Genomic DNA, 22158 nt, shown 5'->3' with positions numbered 1-22158 from the left:
CCAAGCCTGGGATTACACAACTCAATATTCAGAAGCTATTTCACTCTATCTGGTTAACTCTAGGATGATTCACTGAGACTTACTAGGGGTACTATCACACATAGGGGGTCCCCAAATAAATTCTTATGGATCAGGGAACCCCAATTATGTCTAAATTGCTTAAAGAATTTGCAAGCCTGTTACATATTAAACATATAAAAATATTTGTTTATTATCTGCAAATGGAATTTGGTTGAACCAAACATTAATGCAGATTTTAAGAAAGTTAGTGAAAGACAGACAGGATGGGGATCAACTTATTCCTTTCGTCCTTTTTGTATATTGGGAGGTGCCCCAGGTGTTGTGTTTTTTCTTAGTTCGAGGTACTATATGGGAGTTGAGCAAGGTGTATTTTGAATTTGGTCAAGCAGGCCTGAGAAGATCAAAATTACCAACCAGTTAACATCCTTGAGTATATTTTACGTGCTTTGCATAAGTCCGGCCCCTTGTTTAAACCCATCTGGTGTAAGCCCAACAGACCCAGGCTCGGTTATATGATCACAGAGTGACACTAAGCAGGGAACGCATCATGATATTAGTTCACACCTCCTATTCAAAATTCTTGGCACACTGGCAGGATCCCTACGAGATCTAAGAGCACAAAAGACTAGTAGATTACAATGTGAAACAACACCATCAAAGACCTCCTAAATAGGTTTATGGGCTAATTTACTTAAGCCTTGGAGGACAGTCTTACTGGGGAAAACACCCTAACATTGTTTACAGAGACTACCAATTTTAAGGACACATTAACTCCTGACCAAAGACCCAACTAAATGAAGTTATATCATCACTGAACCAGGTGTAATTGTATGAGAGGGCTCCTACTGGAGCCCTGAGGCCAAATGCAATGTAGTCAAGCAGGAAAGTCAGAATGTTGTTAGAGATGGACATTATTGAAAAGAGAAACAGTCCTTGGTCTAGTTTTAACATACTTGTATCCAAGCCCAATGAGAGTTGGTGTTTTTGTAACATCTTCTATCATCTTAACCAGGTATCTTGTTTTGATACTTACCTGATGCCTTGAGTGGATGATCTTATCAAGAAACTGGGAAATGCACAATTCCTCGTGACATTTAATAAGATCAAGGGCTATTGTCAGGTTTCCTTAGCCCCTGAAACTGAAGAATAAAATATGCTTACGTAGCACCCATAGTGGTCACTGGCAACACCGAGTGGTACCCTTTGGGCTACATGGGGCTCCAGTGACCTTCCAACATCTGGTGGACAGACTGCTATAGCCCCATCAAGCTGTGCCATGTTTCTCTGAGTGGGCTCCGCTTTTAATTAAGTCAACTAAGCCTCGCAAGTTCACTCTAGGAATGGATTGTGTGCCACCTCAATGGATGGTTAATCTTAAAGAGACTGATCCTCAAGTGACTAGCTGGTTACTAGACCTTCAGGGCTATCATTTTAAGGTGGTTTATAGGAGAGGGTCACTTCATGCCAATGCTAATGCATTGTCCAGGTTCCACGACCTCACGGTCAGGTCTGCTGTTCACACTGGTAGTGAGGTGAGGGAGGTTGTGTCAAGATTGAAAGCATAGGGTGTGTCTCAAGATGCTCGTGTTACTATTATTTCGGGGAAGGATTTGAATATTACACCGTGACTAACTCAGTTTCTGTTTTCCTTAGAATGGAGAAGAACAATCCAGAGGACTGATGTGGTTTCTTCTGCCAAAGACGACAAGTGCCCCGTCTCTTCCACTTCTACTACACCAACAGGAAGTGGTTGTCATCAAAGACCAGTCATTCAGCAAGGATGCTTCCACTATGACTCCTCATCTTTTCTGTCTTTTTTTGAGTCCCTCAATAAGAGACATTTTCTTGCTGAACTTGTAGTTTACTCTTACTTATATCATTTGTTCAGATGACAGCAATTGCAACTCACACATTTACTATGCTTATGCACAAAGTAGGCAACATTCCTGTTGCTGTCCTATCGCTGTCGCAAACCTATGAATGTATTTCACATCGCACTACGAATGGTTGATCTACTGGGGCTACTCAGTCTGTCCTACCACAAAAGAGGTATTAAAATCACTATTGATATCCACAACTATGGGACACCTCTAACAATGGGGATGATGGCCCACTTTTGGGATTCAAATTACTTCTGTAACAGTGCACCTCTACCTCTGTTTGCATTGCTGGCCAGTTCCTTCTTCCTCAGCCTTAGCAATCCTCAATACTAGATTAACTGGTATGTTACTCAGTATGCTTCCATGAATCTAAACATCAAAAAGAATCGACACTGAAATTGTCATTTTGGATGATTTTACATATAAAAAGGAAGCAATGTAAAGCAAGTACTTGTTTCATAACTTTTGTATTCTGTAAACTGCTGAATACACAGTTAATTAACTATTGTTCCACTATTATTCCAGTACTATTATGACTTGCTATGTGCCTCTGTTTTTCAGGGGATTAACTATTCAAATGATTAGAGGCCTTTGCTCACATGAGCTTCAATCCCCTTGGCACTGTCCATTAATAGCTTACTTTGTTGGAAATGAATTATAAATATATTTGCCTTCTAACTTGTGAATTAGACTGCATTCTACTTCTAGATCCTTTCTTTATACTACATAAGTCCTTGAAGCACAGTAACTCATTATGTCAAACACCTGACAACAGCTGAATGTAAAATTATTCATTTACTTGTACCTTGTTGGAGTTTGGGTATAACTTTACTTTCTTTAATACTCTTACTAAAGTGAGCTTACATGAAAAAAAATATTCATTAACTCAAACTACTCCATACTAAACAGGTATTTTTATGACCAGCTGTAATTTGCTCTATCATATTTATGCTGTGAAGACCTAAAAATAAAATTTAAAAAGGAAGAAAAAAACATATATAGAGTTGCTGTTTAACTATCCATCCATTATCCAACCCGATATATCCTAACTACAGACTCACGGGGGTCTGCTGGAGCCAAACCACTTAGTGGAAAAGAAAGCAAAGAATACAGGTGAGATGACAGTGTGGATGCAGAGATCACAAGTACCCCAGCAACACAGCCAAAAAACACAATGATGTTAACATGTTATATTGTGTTATATACTGCGTATATAAGGTCATAAGCAATTGTGTTATATACTGCGTATATAAGGTCATAAGCAAAGGAAGGTTATCTCGAATAGTGCCCTAGCTACAGTATGTGTTCCTTTTGCTACTTTACTTATCCTGGTCAAGATTACAGGAAGCTACATACAGCCTGAACTACCAGCAGCAGGTGAAAGATACAGAGAATCCTGTCCCGCCATTATACTTTATATTGCATCTTTCATAAAGAAAGCTAACAAAAATCATCTTACTAAATGGCAGCACATAAGCAACTACAGTATGCATTTAAATCAGACCTCAAGAATAGTCATCTCAAGCAAATATAGAAGTCACCAAAAACACACAAGACCCAGAGAAAACTGTTTTCTGTGATTATGATAATTTGTATACAATCCAGCAGGTGGCAGTCATACATTATTAATAAGTACATATCCCACCCTTTTCTGAAGCTTTGTTTTGAAATTGTTAAAATGTCTCAATCATAGCTGACATGTCCATACGATATATAAATTGCTAGGATATAAAAAATGTAATCATGAAGCTGTTATGTAACATTTAGAATTTTAAGTTTTGGCTTTGCTATACAGCTATAAGGAATCTGAAGAAAGTAGCTGTACACTAATGACACAGTAAATTGCTCTTGACAGTAATTAAGGCATTGTGTGTAAAGTTAAACACCACTAAAATAGTCCAGATCTCAGAATAAAGTTTCTGTATCAGGTAGGGTAGGTTGTCCTCCTAACAATCTGGAGAAACTGAGGAAGTGGTTTAATGGTTGTGGATTTAAGAAAACACCCATTCTTCTCTTGAATCCCTCTATAGAGTAACATTTTTTAAATTAATTAAGACAACTATGACTTATGAAGAAAGATCAACAATACATGTCTTAAATCGACTTGAAAAGTTAAATCTGTCATAGTCAGTTACAGTCCATTTGCCTGTGTATTGTATTATTTTATTTTTCTTCATGTACAATATTTTTGCCTGTTTTGCTTATAATGCTGTTGTCAAGTCAAGCTGCCTTATTGCCATACCATCCATTCACAGTACTGTAGCATACAGTGACATGGAATAACATTCCCCAGGACCACAATGCAAGAGATAGTGATACCTGGCAATGCTTATTGTGTTTATATGTATAGCTATAACATTGAAGACATATTTCTTGACCCTCTGTTAAATGATATTTTTTTCAGATTAATGAAAAACATTGCAATAATTAGAAAAGAACACAAAACCTCCTAATCAGGTATTTTGGGACGCAAGCCTAAAAAGAACCAACTCAATTTTTCTGTTTACTTTATAAATCAACACAATATCAATGCTATGTTTTACTTGCTGAATGTTTTTTGGTTTTCCACCTACTTTATAACCCCGATGTCCATGTAATGTAATTGTAGTTATACCTCCCCCAAAACCTGGCTAAAACACTGTAGCTGGCAGGTGGCACTGCCTTCTGTTGGTCACAGTATCGATTACAGCACTGATCACATAACCCTTTAAAAAGGAGGTAGCTCATTTGTACCACATATCTCACCATAATGTCATCAGGACACACCTGTACTTATTTACTGTAATCCAGAAATGAGACACTAACGCTATGGGCCTGTGGGGCACCATGGACAGATTTACCAGTCCATGGGACACAAATAACCTCAGTAACAACCATTCTGGTTTGCATTTACCCTGCGTGCAGGACCACTTCTGAACACCATCAGTGTATAGGAAAGATGTTTGTTATAGCAGGTGAATGCCTGAAAATGCACACTCAGGATGGTGTTTCATCTCAGAATCATCTGAAAAGTGCTTTTGCATTTGACAGTCCCCTCAAATGAGTCAGTAAACATTAAGATATATTAAATGTGTTTACAAACATAGTTATGTAAATGAAAAAAAAATTACCTTTGCTTTAATTCTCCATGAACATATGATGACCACGCTGTACTTGACTTCTCCCAGTGTCTTTTACGGCCAATCAAACTGGTCTGAATGTTTTTACTTTTTTTAGGCTTCAAATCTAAAATGTATTTATTACAAAAAGATTATATCTTACATGCACCAATGTATTTACAGGAAAACAAATTAAACAAAAAACCTTTATTAATAGAAGCAAACGATAAATCACTTTATATTGTTAATGTTAATACAGTGCTTAGTATTTAGAGATTAGATTAATCCTTACAAGATACAAAAATACTTGAGAATTGTATGAAGACACAGTAATAAAACTAAATGTAATAGTAGCATATTTATACAGCAACTATACTTAGAGTCGTTAGGGTTTCATACTGTACAGTTATTTTTCCAACTACTTTTATGTAATTATGAATACCAATATATATTAACAAATGCAATACAACATTCTCAAACTCGCTTAATTCAATTCAGTGTAACATGAGATCAGAGCCTATACTAACAGCAAAAAGCATAACACAACTACCAGCCATGGACAGTGTGCCAGTCCATCATAGGGCACTGTTCTGCCAAGAGAAGAAAAAAAACAGGAAAAAAAATTGAATTGCCAGATGAAAATAAAACTAACAGTTAAGTTGGACAGCACTGGCAAGTAAGGCCTACCTTATTTTCTAATTTCAAGTTTCATCTAGTACAAAAAATATTCTGGCAAAAAGGAAACCTGAGATGAAATTGAAAGATTACTAATCCAAATCCAAAACCAAAAATTCATTAACCAAAAAACAGCATGACCAGAGTTTTAGGGTAAATCCATTAATTGGTCAGTGTGTCCCAGCATGACGCTAATTTAAATGCAGCTCTGCCGATGACATCACAGACAGCAACTTTCAAGGCACACCCCCCTTGACAATTGAGTGTTTTTTCATGGCAACGAGACTAGAAAATAGAAACAGCCATGAGGAAGCAAAATGGTGTCACCCATCTCCTTAACTATTCTAGCTTTCTAATATAAAGTGAAAGCAAATATTTTCTTCTTAATAAAAAACACAGTTCTAAAAACTTTTATTACCTAATACATATATTAAAAATTTGTTTGCCAGTCCTAACTGGCCCATTCACACATACCCACATGTACACCTGGTTAAGATAAATGATAAATAATGTAACAAGAAGTGCTAGTCATGTCATAAAAACAAAAACTGCTTGCATGTGGTTATCCTCTTCAATAAAATCCCTGTGTGCGTCCATGTATCTGTGTGTGTGTGTCTTCTGGTGAAGTGCGCATGTGAGGGGCACTCTTTAATAAAGGACATCATTGCTGGGGAGAGTGCCGCACACATAAAATCCGTTGCTGGGGAGACGCCACACATACAATAATCAGCTGCATGTGTGCACAGATTAAAATACTTGCTGGGGAACTGCACAGTACTTGCTGGAGAGACGCCACAGCCATGATTATCAGCTGCATGCCACACATTACATCAGTTCCTGGGGAGACTCTGCCGATTGCCCACTGTTGTGACAGAAAATTAAACGCATATTACGGACAAGGCGGAAGTACAAAGAAGGGTGGAATGAGTGGCAGAGTCACCGGCCTCTAGCAAATGCTTCAAAGGCCGCCTGACACGTCACACAAGACAGAGAGGGCGGGACCTATAAAATATCGCGCGGCCGATCCCATCGGATTTCGGTAAATGAGGTAACACCTAAAACATAAGGCACGAAAAATCCAATCGGGTACTGAGACGCGGAGACCAGCCTCCCCAAAGAAGTGGGATTAGTGTTTGTTGTTGTGCAAGTGTTCACTCTGAGGATGTCAGATTTGCGATTAAGAAGCTTGGCCCGGTAAAGTGTAAAGTGTCAGTCGTTGAAGGGGTTTTCCTAAATATACGAATTTTCATGATATTACAATAGGATGACTTTTAAAAGTAGATTTATTTTCTCGCACATAAAATCCGTTGCTGGGGAGACGCCACACATACAATAATCAGCTGCATGCCAGCACAGATTAAAATACTTGCTGGGGAACTGCACAGTACTTGCTGGAGAGATGCCACAGCAAGTTAAAATAAAAAGAGGCAGGATAGGAGATCTTCAAACAGATACAACACATCAATCAACAGCCACAGAGGAAAGGATAAATGTAATATTAATTATACTTACTGTATTGTCATATATGTTTCTATTTTATTTTTATTATTATTTTACTTTAGGCTTCTTGCAAAAATATTTTTGACAAAAAAAAAATTAAGACAAGAAACAGAAAGAGGTCAAGGTCCCTTGCCATTTAATATAGACTGTTCCTACTAATGTTTATGCACTACTGTTCTAGCGCCCGTTATTGTAACGGGCTTAATGTCTAGTATCTGTATATAACACTATTAAAAACAACATTATTGTCTCCTGAAAACTCTAACAAGGGCAAATCAAGCAAAAAATTGCCATCATCCTCTAGCTCTCCATAACAATTAATAACTTAAATTAATAGAGATTAGTAGAATTTTTTTTTCTTAACTAAATATGTAAGAAACCATTAGGACACAAAGAATGACTTGTGTGTGCAATAATGTCACTTTTTCATTTTTGCTTAAATGATGGTGAATCTGCTTTAAAACATAACTCTAGAATCATATTATGCCAGGGCCATTTTACAAGGCTACCGGCCCTTTGGGTTAATTTAAAGTTGAATAAAATGCAGTCTGTAACAAAAGGAAAGCTGCATGCATGGGTGTTTATCAAGTTTAGTTGAAACAGTAAACCCAGAAGACAACGGTTCAAATTACATTAACATCCTAATAATTTATTTGGTATTCCAAGTTCCATTTAATCATAAAAATAATCTCTCTTTTTTGGTACACTTTCAGCAGCATTGTCAATTTTGCATTAAACTGTAAATATGAATTTACTACTATATTCCGTATGTAATGTTCAGAGGAAATTTACAATTAAATTATTACAGTGACTGACAAGAAAAAAAATAATATTGAAAGACAGTGTTTTTATGATTGCACGTAACCAAAAATATGTTTTAAGAAAAAACAAACAAAATTAAGATTGGGTTTAGCTCCATTGCCAGGGATTTACAATAACTTTTCAGTTAATTACCAGTAAGCATTATTTTACAATTAACATCCCAAACACTCAATAAAAACATAAAAAACAGCCTGCTTAAGTCATGCAGAGAGCCAGAAGTCTGTTGTGGCTAGCCCTTAAGAAACCAATCTTTAGTGCTTGAAGTTTTGAATATGAAATGTTATAGGTAAGAAAATGTAACAGTTTTATTTTAAGTAGTCATATTTGAATTTATTCAGTCTTTGCAAACAAAGAGTTATTCACTTGGATAAAAGAGTTGCAACAATTTGTGAGCAAATCTATACAGTCTCCAATATAATGAAAAAATAATCTACCGTATGTTTTTTCCCTGCATATTACAATTTGCCACCTACAGAAAATGATGAATCCAGAATTGAATTAGGCTTTTAAGAAGAGTAAGATGACAAGCTCACAAGGATACTGGTATGACGTGAAATCATAATTGCTATTTTGTGTTGCTATTGTAGATTGTCTTCATTGACTAAAATCTCAGTTGATTTCTAAGAAAGTGTTTTTTATAATCATTGATCTACTTTGTAAGATTACTGATATGCTGTACAGTACACTGCTATCTCAGCTTCAGTTAGGACAGGTGTCTGTTTTGAGGAGTGTAATGCATAGTGCTACTGTATCTGCACAGACAAACAGGATGTAAAGGTCAAATCCAGGTGTGGTAAAGTAGACATCACTGCCTCCAATGTGGTGTGCCTCTAGAGGTATCTCCTTGATTTTGAACTTGCTGCACTGCCCCTAAAATTAGAGATGATTATTGGTAAATTGTAGTATTCCTTTGCAAAATGTAAGTGTAGCTTAAGTTAATAATGTAATCCCGAATAGAGCTATTGTTATATTTTTGCTCTTTATTTAAGTGCAGAAAATCCAAAAAGAAAATGATGATTTACATATAAAATAATCAGGGAATTGGTCAGACAGCAATCAGCAGCGAGCAAATGACTTGAAGCAAACACCTACAGAAAAATGATTACAGTAAAAAAACACACACATTGTCAAGACAAATAACAGATTGAATAGATTTCAGGTTATAATATTAGTATGAAAACTGTGAGTTGAGCAATGCCTGCCTTTTACCTAGTTAAAAAAACAAAGAAATATGCTAATATAAGATTGTAATTTTGTGAGAGAATCTTATCTTCTAATTGCATTATACATTTTCCTAAGAATTAACCGTGCCACTTTATGCTTTTGTTGAGCAAACCACAATATTTTCCACAATTGCCTTAAACTATTTCTTCTTCAGTCTTTTAGATGTGTTTTTCTGAAGTGTATTATCCCCACACATGCTATATCATGCTAACAAAGCTAGTCAATTAGCCATTTGGTGACATTTACCTTGATAAGTACTCCTAGTCTGCGTGTTTTCTGTAACCATTTCAGTTTCATTGCCTTTCCTGAAAGTATGCAAAGTTGATTTATGCACTTTCTTCTGAGGTTTTGAAATGTGTGACATAGATGCTTGGTTAGCAGGAGGAACACTTGGTTCTTTCCATACCTCACTTGGGTCAGGAGAAGAAAGTTGTTCAGACATATGGAGCTCAGTATCTGAATCAAAGTCTACATCATTGTGATTGTGCAATTTTTTGGCTTTCACAGAATCACAAAGTTCTATGCTTCCTGTCTTTTTCTCTGCATGTGGGTCCCAGAATTTCATGAAGTCATCATCTTCACCACATCTTTTTACATCTTTGTGCAGTTGTTTGTAAGATGATCCAAATTTACCAACATTTCTCTGGTGTCTCATCAAGTCAAGGTGTTTAGTATACAGAAGATATTTGTCGTAAACACTCACAACTGAATCTTGGTCTGAATTGCAGTTGCTATTGGGTGCCACATCCTGACATTTGTTTAATTCAACTGAATCAGTCTTTATCTGACTGGGAATCGATACTTGTGATTTTACACTTTCTTTCATGTCAGCTAATTTAAAATGGGTTGCCGCTCTGTCATTCCTTTGAAGAATCTGAGGTGTAGTATCTACCAGTTCAGATCCACAAGTACTACACCACTTAGAATAAAGATGATTTGAACTGAAGCATTCGTTACAAAATCCATAAGCGTCAAATTTCTTATTTTTATTAGTATGTTGATGCTGTGAGCTCTGAAAAAACTCTTCCTGCTCTTCTCTAATTTTAAAATCTTGAATTTGGCCAATGAACAAGTCAGTCACGGGTGTTCTTTGGAAAACGTGTTCTCTCTCATTTTCTTGTGATGTGCTGCTTAATGTGAATGTTCTCGCAGTGTTTGTTTCTGGTAGGTCTGCTTCCAGTTTTCCTTCATTTTCTAAAGTTGAACTATTTACACCAGAAATTGTGTTTAACTTTCTTTCAAGTGTAGTGTTGAAAATATATCCACCACCACCACCACTTTGAGTCACCTCACAGGACCTTCTGTCATTAAGGCCATCTGAGGAATACATGTCAGATGTGCTGGTCTTGTTTTCTTTGATTTCCCATGCGTAACAGCGATTTTTCAGACTTGAGCTTTTATCTGTCAAGTAAGAGATCTGCTGCTGTGGTCCATCTGCTGATCTTAACCAATTCTCCATACTTTTGGTGTGTACTGTTTCTCCTCTTCCATAAAATTTCTCAGGAGATTCAGCACTGTCCCTGTTATATGATGAATAGGGAGTTGTTTTACATTTACTAAACTGAGACTGATATTCTTCATCTGACTCTTCATCAAGAGGATGCCAAAAATATGTGCCTTTGGGAGCATGTGTGGCATGTATGTCACGTTTATCTCTGTCTTCTATAACAGAAAATATATTACTAGAATAGCTGTTCTTTAACTTTCCATTTTCTGTACTTTTGAACAATTCAGTATGAGACATTTCATCTGTGCACCTTGGATTAGCTGAATACTGCTGGCAATCTAGGAAATTGTGACTACCAGCTTCAAAAACTTCATTTTTTGAAGACGTAGAATAAGCACCTTTAGAAATGCAGCCATACTCATCATTCATAAAATCATGCAATGTCTCACTTTCTGTACATGAATACTCGTGTTTCTTGTTGCCCTTATTATCACTTTCAAAAGTGTCTGGATATGAATCAGTAATTAGCACATTGTAATTTTGCTGACAATGAAATCTGGGGCTATTAAGGCAGTTCTTTATCACAAATGCTGTTGGGGTCTTTACCCCATCTGTAAGAACATCATGTGGGTCATATTTTCTAAAAACAGTATCTGAATCTTTTACTTCACACAAACTACTCTTTGGGAAAGTTGCTTCATTTTCTCTTGACTCTGGATCCTTAATGAAATGTTGAGCCCACTCTAAAACATGCTTTAGCTTTTCATATTCTGGAACAGATCTGTCGTCAAGAACTTCATAGTTGAGCTCCACACTATTATTTAGTGTGGCAGAAGGCAGCAAATTGGTGGTTGTTGTAGTGATGTTGGACACAGAAGAGGTGTTTTCTTTAACTGCACGATCTAAAACCACAGGCATAACTGAGGCAACATGAGTGGAACTTTTCTCTTGATGGCTGGAGCTTTCATCAGAAATTGCATTTTCACAAGTAAGTGCTGCCTTGTTTTTCGATGAACCAGAGCATCTTTTTTCCTGAGAGAAGTAAGCCAAACGTTTTGCTCTCAGTGACTTCAGGTTATGAGTTCTTGGACTGTCTGTTTCATAAATGACCTCAGCATTCAGTTTTTTCATTGTTCTTGCAGTAAAAGGCTGATGCTGAAAGAAGAAACAGTTTTAAAAAATATATATCAGTATCTAAAGATAACTAAATGTATAAAAATATACTATTCAGAACTTAGCAATTAACACTTGTAACGAATACTGCTTAAATAATTTGTATCCTTCTTTGAGATACACATTAAACTGCATAAAGGTTAAAAAAAAGTTAGTTAGGCTTGCACACATCAGGTTGGATGAATCCTATATTTTCCCAGCTTCTCAATACCCTGTGACTTTTTTTATTGGGTACAATAAATTGTAGGGGGCGAGTGAGAAGGGGTGCCAGCTAGGAAAACCTGTTTAATTTGCTCTTCAGGAAAAAAAACAACAATAAACATAACAGGTGCATGACGGTGCTATTAAATAAAATCAGGCCATAGCCTCTTGTTGCTCTCTAGCAGCATTTCTGAGTAGGTAAGGCTTTGGATGAGTCAGGCACTCAGGTCCAAATGAGACACCACCTTCGGCGGACGTCTCCCCTTTATATTGTCTGGACTGTTGGAAGGGGGGGGGTTGGGCAGGTGGCATGGTTCTTTGGCATTGTTGCCCTCAAGGAGCGATTTCTCAGCACTGTCAGAGAAAAGGAAGACAAGACCATTAACAAAATCACCCACTCTCATTCTGTGATGGTAACACTTACTTAAGTGAGCCTGGAGGGTGACCCTCTGGTGCATATGTGTGATAATATGTATATTAAATCTCTTCCTTTTACATCCCTGCAACCATCATTTGATTTTCTATCTCTGTGTCTTACTTACACTCCAAACAGCTATTCCCTAGGTAGCAATTACAGACCTAGTAGCCAGTGCCATATAAAACATTAGGAGACACAGGTGGCCATCCTAGGGCACCATTTTCTGGGAGGTGCTGATTTACTAAGTCAATTTCACTTTGTCTTAAGAGAGTGTGCGCTGTTCTCTACATGTTCTTAGTATCCTTAACAATGCATGCCTTCTTTAACCAAGATTTACGAAAAATCATGTGAAATATTGTATGAAAAACAATGAGAGTCCAATCGATTACCTATCTATTTTGAGAAAGAGCCAGAGAAGGAGAAAGGGATGAAAAATATTTTAAATTTGTCTGACACCTAGTTATTTTTACAGTATCAGGTACTTTAGCTATTACGATAAAACAAAGAAAAATATAAGAGCGAAAGTAAAAATAGACAAAAATACATTTAAAAAAATAAAAGCACACACATAAGTTTAGTTTTTAACTACTTTTCACAATCTGAGCACCTTTGTCCAGCTACCAATAAACTTTACCTGTTATTCAGTATACAGAGATACTGCCAAATGAATAAATTGTATGAGGTCGTTTGTGGTTTGTCAACAAAAACATTCTGCTTCTTACTACTGTGCAAAGGGTAAAGTCAACAAATTTTTAGGAACCTGACAAGTAAGTTGAAATGTTTTTCACTAGTAACTCATGTCCAGGTTGGTCCATAAGGCAATTGAATGTATAGACCAAATTATCACATCATCTCCAAACTTTACATAACCATATTTTATTTTCTGCAAAGTGGTACTAGACAAGCACAATAAATAAAATAAATAGTAAAAGATGATGTACTTTCACTGCTTCTGAAGTTTTAACATGAGTCATTACTGTATATGATAATTGCTTCACATCACAAGGTTAAGCTGGTAAAGATATTGAGTTCTTCTCAAAGAAAACTGCTTTTAGCAATTTTATGATAGAGTAATGAGAAACAATAAGAAACTTTAAAAATATAATGAATCCAGAACCACCAGCTGGAATTGAGGTTGACTACAGCAAAAAATGTAAAGAACTATATCAATGCAAAGTGGAAGAAAAAGCTCAATAAATCACCACGGCTTGGTTAATCAAGAAACAGCAATTGAAGACAGCATTGAAAACTACCCCCAGTGGTAGATCAACAAATAAAATAATCCCCTAGAAGCAAGGTTCAAAAAGAATACAAAATGAAGAAATTATAAATTTCAGTTATCTGAATTGAGGCTTAATATGTTAACTTAGATTTAAAAATGTGCATAAAAATTTCCTAGTAATACTTTTCTCACTTATTACTACAACTGTCTTAAAATTTTTCAAACAGAGATAACATTTGGCTGTTATTAATATCCTATGAAATGTGTCAGTGTTGAACAGATGGTAAAATGTTTTAATTTTCCTATAATGTATTCACTTCTTCTACAGTACAATTAAAATGTGTACGTTTTTAGATACATCTGTATCATCAACAGAAGAATACTATTATCAAATAGTCAAAGTACATATCCTACATAAATCTTTTTAATAAAATGTATAAGATCATAAATTTTGTTAATTCAACTAAATGTCATTTGTAAGTATGAAGCAATTTTTCTTCCTAGATATCTATGAAAAATCTTGATTAAAAAGTATATATTAGAAGGTGGTTAAACTTATTTTAAAAATTTTCAGTGATAATAATTTATTTGGATGAATAATGAGAATATTAAAAACATCACCAACATTAAATTTCTATTTGCAAAATTTATTATCCACAAATATAAATAAAGAAATAAAACTCATTTCTTGGATCTGCTTTATTATCATCTTTTATAGTAATTGTCTAGAATTGTGCATATGCAAATTAAATGCAAATGATACTTATTATCTAACATTTGAATGATTGTATGCTCATGTTCTAAGGTATATGCTACCATTGTAGACAAGGCATTTTTTTTATACAAAGACACTTTTTTGTTTCATAATGTACATAATGGAGTCAGACAGTAATGTGGCAGTCAGAATTATTTGACCGTCTGCTTCTATAACCAGTACTGCAAACTTTCTTATTTATTTAAAACACATACCTGAAATCAGTCAGCTAACTGTAATTCAGTTGTTAAAAAGAGGCCACTGAACTAATCTTTTCAGTAATGTTAATCTAACCATTAACATACAGCAAAAAAAAGACCAACAATCCTTCAAATACTCAATAAAACTAACATGATCATACAGTCATTTAAAATAATTTTTTAACAAACTTTGATGATAGTGGACTGAAATCCTTTCATTAATTAAAAACAATAATAATGAACTTTATTTAATCCAAATACACATGTAAGACATAATCAACATATATTCTTTATTGTCCATGAGTGTTTTACAGAATGTTTCACTTAAAGACACGCCTCTCGTGAATGTAAGAATTTTTACCCATGTAGTTGAATAATGAAAAAGTGTATTTCACTATCTAACAGTGTGTTGCCAATATCTTTATAAACACCTTAACGGTACTGTAAGTTTTATACATTGTTTGAATAACCAGCAAGTAGCATTCCATAAATCAAAATGGTCCAAATATGATAACGCTACATTTTTTCATAAAAAGGATGGCATGATGTTAATCAGTTCAGTGACAGTATACCTCACTATGTTTGAACTTTTTCCATTTTAAAATCTGCTTCTTAGATTTCTGTTCTCCATACAGTTGCCTTTTTCTCCAATTTGATATTCTGTGCCACAATGTTTTACTGCTCCTTTCAATAGTTTTTATTTCATTACTACCCTGCAAGTGAGAAAGCACTGTCTAACTTCCTTCAAGACACAATCTGTTTACACTTTCAACAATGTTAATAGCAAGTGACCTCTAGTGGCAGAGAACTGACTTCTGATCTGCAGTGCAACTGGGTCAAACTGTGTTTAAACCATAACTAAAAATGACACAGTAGTCCGGATGAGGCAGCTACAGGTGTATTTCACAAAATGCTCAGCTAAAACTCTAAATTGCAGCTAAGATACTGATCGTTAAGTTTTGCTTACTGGGTTGGTATTTTTTATTTTCTCTTTTTGGTATTTACTGTACAGTGATCCCTCGCTATATCGCGCTTCGCCTTTCGCGGCTTCACTCCATCGCGGATTTTATATGTAAGCATATTTAAATATATATCGCGGATTTTTCGCTGCTTCGCGGGTTTCTGCGGACAATAGGTCTTTTAATTTCTGGTACATGCTTCCTCAGTTGGTTTGCCCAGTTGATTTCATACAAGGGACGCTATTGGCAGATGGCTGAGAAGCTACCCAGCTTACTTTCTCTCTCTCTCTCTCTCTCTCTCTCTCTCTTGCGCTGACGTAGGGGGGTGTGAGCAGGGGGGCTGTGTGCAGCTGCTTCCGGAAGGAAATGCTGCACGGAGCTTCGCATACTTAAAAGCTCAAAGGGCACGTATTGATTTTTTTTATCTGTCTCTCTCTATCTCTCTCTCTCTCTCTCTCTCTTCCTGCTCCTGACAGAGGGGGTGTGAGCTGCCGCCTTCAACAGCTTTGTACCGGCGGTGCTTCGCATACTTAAAAGCCAAAAAGCCCTATTGATTTTTTTTTTGACTGCTTGCTTTGCACTCCTTTGAAAAGGAAGATATGTTTGCATTCTTTTAATTGTGAGACAGAACTGTCATCTCTGTCTTGTCATGGAGCACAGTTTAAACTTTTGAAAAAGAGACAAATGTTTGTTTGCAGTGTTTGAATAACGTTCCTGTCTCTCTACAACCTCCTGTGTTTCTGCGCAAATCTGTGACCCAAGCATGACATTCTAAAAATAACCATATAAACATATGGTTTCTACTTCGCGGATTTTCCTATTTTGCGGGTGGCTCTGGAACGCAACCCCCGCGATGGAGGAGGGATTACTGTATATGTAAATGAATATATTCATTTTGCTTTTAACATTGTTTTAATATTACAACTTTGTTTTCTGAATTATATTTAAATACAATCAGTGACAAAAGTTAATGTATTCCTTTTAACCAAAATCAGCTTCTAATAATGCAAAAAATGCATGTGATGCCGAGGCATATTTATGTACGATGATAAATTAAATAAAAGAAAAAATATGGCAATTTATACAGACAAAAAGATTTTGTTGTCTTTTGTGTTTTGCTTCCTTAAGAGTCAGATTTACGCCCATGGTTCAATCACTTCTCTTTCGTGTGAATGCTATTGTCAGACACAGTTCCTGCACTCTCAGCTTTAAGCTGGGTCGGAAATAAAAGACAAAGAGTAGAAGACAAAGCAGAACATCGTAAAGAGGTTCAAAAATGTTGGCGCGATACACATGCAGAACAGGTTAGAGATTATGAAAGTAATAAAATTCGAAAGTCTCAAAAGAAACTGATAGTAAAGATCGCATTAGCATTAACAAACGGAAAGTATTACTCAGTGAATTAACGGAACAATGAAAAGAGAGCAAATATACTGACACAGGTGATATGATAGAAATATGTAGTTATTGTTTGGCTTTAAACTTTAAGTCGGAGACTTGTGGATTGTCTAATTCATGTTGCCATCCGGGAAAAGTAGCGTTTCTTCCCAATGAAAAGGCCTATTCACGAAAATGAAAAGATTTGTTGTTTGGTGAAAGTGAAGTCCACATACGCGAGTGGCAGACACGTGAAGTGGCTGCGCAGGCCGGGAGTATTGTATTTGTATTGTATTAAATTTCTACAATCAGAGCACTGTCTGGCTATACAAGCCATTTATGATGCATCTTTCACTGTTCAAAGAAACGGTACAAAGCATGTTATCTCTTGAGAGTTCCTACAAATGCTCCATTTCGGATAATTTACAGTAGGCAACTAATCTAACATTCTGGTTCAATGACCAGTTAACCAGCCTGCCATTTCATTGAAAGGGCAGAGGTATTTCTGTGTGACAGTGATAGAAGAGATTTTAATTACTGCTTTTAAAAATAACCCAAGGGAGGCACATAATTATAACTTCAAGTTTGTGTGAGTGCAGGTGTGTATGACTGGGCCATGCACTGGACTGGCACCCCAACTAGGGTTGGTCCCACTGTGCCCTCTAGGCAACTGGGATAAGCTCTGAATCATGACCCTGAACAAGAAGTGGATTTTAAAAGGTTATGGTGGAAGGGTCCAAAAATGTTGAGAAAGTATTGTTTCTTGTAGTGGACTGACTGCTGTGTAAATTTGTTCTCTATGGGAACTGTGCTACAGCTACTGAAATAAAATATTTTAACTTCTATAAAAATAACAAATTAAGATTTTTAATTGTTGGAAATCTGGAATTTAATGTAAGCACATGTAAAATATTACATATAGGAATTATAAATGTTAGATTTGCATATGCAAATATCATATGAGAAGGACCTAGAAGAAGCTGTGGATTTGTCAGTCTCTACATCCAGACACTATACAGAAGCTATTTAGTAAGATAACATAATGCTAAGATATTTAGCACAATGTGAGGAGTACAAGATAAAGGAGGTTCTGCCTACACTTATAAAACACGGTTGAGACCTCACTTGGAGAACTAAATAAAGTTTTGGTCTCTAGCTTACAAAAATGACATAGTAGCGCTAGGAATAGTCGAAAAAACTCTAGAATTCTTTGACTGCAAGATATTAGTTTTGAAGAGATACTGAAGTGATTAACCTTTTATTTTTAATAAACAGAAATTAAGAGGTGACATGATTATTACTTTTTTAACTATGAAAGGAATTAGCACAGTCTGTTATTTTAAAAGGAATTCTTCAAAAAGAATACAGAGGCACAGATGGAAACCTGTTAACACAAATATTAGAAAATTTTTCTTCACAAAGAGAACCATAGATACAGTAAATGGAATCTATACATATAAAAGGCAAAGCCCTCAATGACTCATCACTAATTCTCCCACTTTCCATATAGGTGGGAAGCTGAAATTTCGTGTGCTCATTCCTTGCAGTGTACTTTCAAAAGTTAGGTATGTTTCATGTCCTATTGCAACACCCAAGGGGGGGAAAAGGGTGTACTCCCTAAACTTATATATAGATAGGGGAAATCCCACCTCACTATTTCCGCGACTTCCAATATACGTAGGAAGCCTAAATTTCCCATGCTCATCCTTTACACTATACTTACAAACGTTAAGTATGTTTCATTTTGTGCCGTGCCCCGTAACAAACTTTCGAAAATAACGTCTTCTTTTTGGTGGTTCTCACCATTATGCCATAAGGAATTTTTGGAACTGACCTCTCCTTTTGACGGTTTCATTTCTTATTTCCGTTAACAGACAATTTGTTTCATGGCAGAGATGCACAAGGGCCGCCCCCGGTCCCCTTTCCTTTTTCCGCACGGCTGCTGTCTGCACACGTACCACGTGGTTGCCTCCCTGCCTATACACATTAACGACATCCTGCGCTCATGTGCCTCCTCACTCGCTTCCTTACTTTCCTCAGCTATTCGTTGTGCTCACTGCTCCCTTCTTCTTTACTCCACTGCTGCAAACGTCATTTACAAAGAGATCCTCACATCCTAAAAATGTGCATTTCTCATACACAACATTTACAATCATAAATTAAACTCTTTACAATCATCAAATTCACTCTCAATACTAAAATAAGCCTACGACAATTATATTGACAAATCATGTTACGTTATTTTTAAAATGTTTCCTTTTCTTTTTTATAATAACTTCTTTAACACACTAGTTCTCTGCTGCTCTGCTACACCACTACAACGCTCCGCTGGGTATTTTGCTAGTTAATGAATAAGTAGTGTGCTACAGAGTATGACTTTAGAGATATTCAAAACTTAATTTGATGTTATTTTGGAGAAATTAGTTGGATAGGTGAGCTTTGTTAAGCTGAATGACTTGTTCTGATGAAAATGTTCCTAATGATCTAATTAAGTGTTTTCTTAATCATTTAAACTGCTATATTAAGTTGCTACTAGGTCAATTTATGCTTTTTTTCTGTACATTTTACTTAGGTTTAGGGTTATGTCTATATATCTATCAGCATTTCTTCCTACTTGTAATTTGTGAGTAGATTATTTGTAACAGTTTGTAAAAGTAATAATTCTGAATTTATACAAACTTAATAAGTAATGATCATCAAATATGAATAACAAAAATGATATACCTCCTCTGAGAGTGGTATCTTTGGAGCATTAGACCAGCGTATGTTTGCCATTTTCCAATCCCTTTTATTATCAAGATTCAAATTCCTGAAAGAAAAAGTAAGCACATGTTTATTAAATAAAAAAGGATGTGGCTAAAAGTATACCAAAGGAACTAGTAAACATTTCAAACAGATTTTTGGATGAGAAACGCTGATGAATGGAGTAACTGAAACAGACAAGATATGAGGATCGTGAGAGGTGACAAAATGACAGAAAGCAATGATCTAAACAAGTGTTTCTTAAACTGTGTTCCGGGGAACCCTACAGTTCAGCAAAACCTTACAGCAGTTCCATGAGACATCAGTCATAATGCCTTCTATCGGCTGTATCTACTGGAAAAATCAGTGGTGATCAACAAACAAGTACACATTAGCACAACACTGATCTGAGCTCACCCAAGCCAGAAAGCGGAACTCTTGCTCTCTGTCATGATTGTTACTAAATGTCTGTTGTGTGATGCATGCAATGTTGAATTTGTCACTGTGCATCTTCTTAAGTTAATTTACTAAACTGAATGTATTAATATTACTATGGTTATTTTTTTTTTAACCAATACAATCAAATTAGATTTATTTTTTTATTATTATTACATGCAGATGTTCACTTGTTTTCATGAGGTCAGACTTTTAAAAAGACTTTGTGATGAGGTGAGAGCAGAAACAATTAAGTTCTTATTAAACAGAAACTGTGACCTTGTGCAGTTCTTCTACGATACAGACTGGGACCTGAAGTTATGTTATCTTGCAGATATACTTTGGCTTTCGAAAAAGATTAACTAAGCTCTTCAGGAAACACATATAACAATACTGATGATTTGTGTCATACAATACCAGCACATCCCGGCCATTTACATTACATGCCTGTAATGGTTTTTATTATTTTATATTTTATCATAAATATGAACTCTATATGCATAGATTTATAAATATTTTCTTAATTCAAAGTTTTCATTTATTATTTTGTAATAATTTCCTTTTTTTTTAATTTCATAGAGGTTCAACAGAGAGAGAGAGAGAGAGAGGTTGCACGGATCTAATTTTTTTTGTATAGGGATCCACAGACCCAAAACATGTAAAGGTGAGATTAAGGCCAGACTTACAATGCCCAAATATTCTTTTAATTAAAAAGATACCATGTATAAAAGATGGAAAGTATAAAATCAGACTAGAGGAGAGGATGGCACCTTGAAAATAATGAGAGCTTGGGAAGCAGGGATTATGGGCACATGCTCAGGAAAGGAAGCACTGGTGAAGAGAAGTTCAGACACATGGGAATACAGAGGAAAGAAGCTGAAAGTACTTGTAGGGCAAGAGATACCAATTATTTCAACAGGTACTGTGGCTAGTACTTTATAAATCAATTGTCAATTCTCCAAGATTAATTCAAATATGTATTGTAAGAAAGGGTTCATTGAAAAATTTCATGCATCATAATATTGTTCCCTTACATTCTAAGACGTAATCTCCATGGTGAAAGAAGTACTCAAATGCAGAGAAGTAGAAGTGAAATTAAGAGGGAAACCACAATAAAGGGAATTTATACACAACTATCAAGGGAAAAGCTACACAAAGGGAGAACTCAGTTTGTCCTATTTGTAAAAAATAAACTTCAGATAAACTATAGATTTAAAGTAAAAAAATTGGCATGAATTTAAAAAATGAACAAATGTGCAGAAAATAAAAAGTGAAAAAAAAACAGAACAGTGTAACAAGAACACCTTAAATGTTTAAGTGGACAGTTCGTTTGCTTTGCTGTCATACTGTCACAATAACACCTTATTTTTTTAACTGTCAACTTAATGTTTACTGCTGCCTCCGAGCTCTGTGACCTCAGAGTGCTGGCTAAAGATGGTTTTGTGAAAAATAGCCTGCAGAGGGCAGTGTTTCCTGTCAATTTAAAAAGGCCTAAATGCGTTGACTACTTTAAATGTTTATTTCCTTTATTCAGTAAAAAAAACAATTTTACCTTTATTTAGATAATTTTCCCCTTTATTTTACTATCTATAAGAGCCAAATCTTTTAAGTTAATGTTAATGGTAAATTTACTGAAGTTTTTGCTTAATTTGAATAGAATGTACCTTTCACATAGATAGGGAAGAAGATTCTGTTTTTGCCTCCATAAACAAACAAGTTGATGGAATGTTCCTAACGTTGTGTTATATTTAGACCACAGAATGCTCTCAGATAGTAGTTAGAAAGCCAGAAAGAAACAAACCATTGAACACAAATGACAATAAGGGCATATAGTTTTCTGACCATATTTAATTATGTGTGTATTTCAAATGTAGGTCTTAGTGTATGTGGTAACATATAGACACTTTAAAGAAATGTGACATAGACACTTAAGCCTTAAATGAAGCAACATAGACAAGAAAATATTTTCTTTTGTATTATGTATTATCAACTTTCTTCCTTATTTTTTGT

At 35.6% G+C, this 22158-nt stretch overlaps 1 protein-coding gene across 1 annotated transcript in view; it reads right to left on the bottom strand.

Moving 5' to 3' along the window:
• Positions 1-21923, bottom strand: part of LOC114652870 (uncharacterized) — a 71879-nt gene extending 49956 nt beyond the window's left edge. Inside the window, exons 1-4 of the mRNA XM_051928575.1 lie at positions 21813-21923; positions 19696-19780; positions 9467-11822; positions 5012-5126 (exon numbers count right to left, since the gene is read on the bottom strand). Of these exons, the coding sequence (XP_051784535.1) occupies positions 5012-5126; positions 9467-11822; positions 19696-19746 (2522 nt within the window). The 5' untranslated portion in view covers positions 19747-19780; positions 21813-21923. The remainder of the gene's footprint in view (positions 1-5011; positions 5127-9466; positions 11823-19695; positions 19781-21812) is intronic.
• Positions 21924-22158: the final 235 nt, after the last annotated feature.

Source organism: Erpetoichthys calabaricus, chromosome 5 (genome assembly GCF_900747795.2).
Source record: "Erpetoichthys calabaricus chromosome 5, fErpCal1.3, whole genome shotgun sequence".
NCBI lineage: Eukaryota > Metazoa > Chordata > Cladistia > Polypteriformes > Polypteridae > Erpetoichthys > Erpetoichthys calabaricus.
The sequence above is the reverse complement of the archived record's forward strand: the minus strand, read 5'-3'. Positions and strand labels throughout refer to the sequence as shown.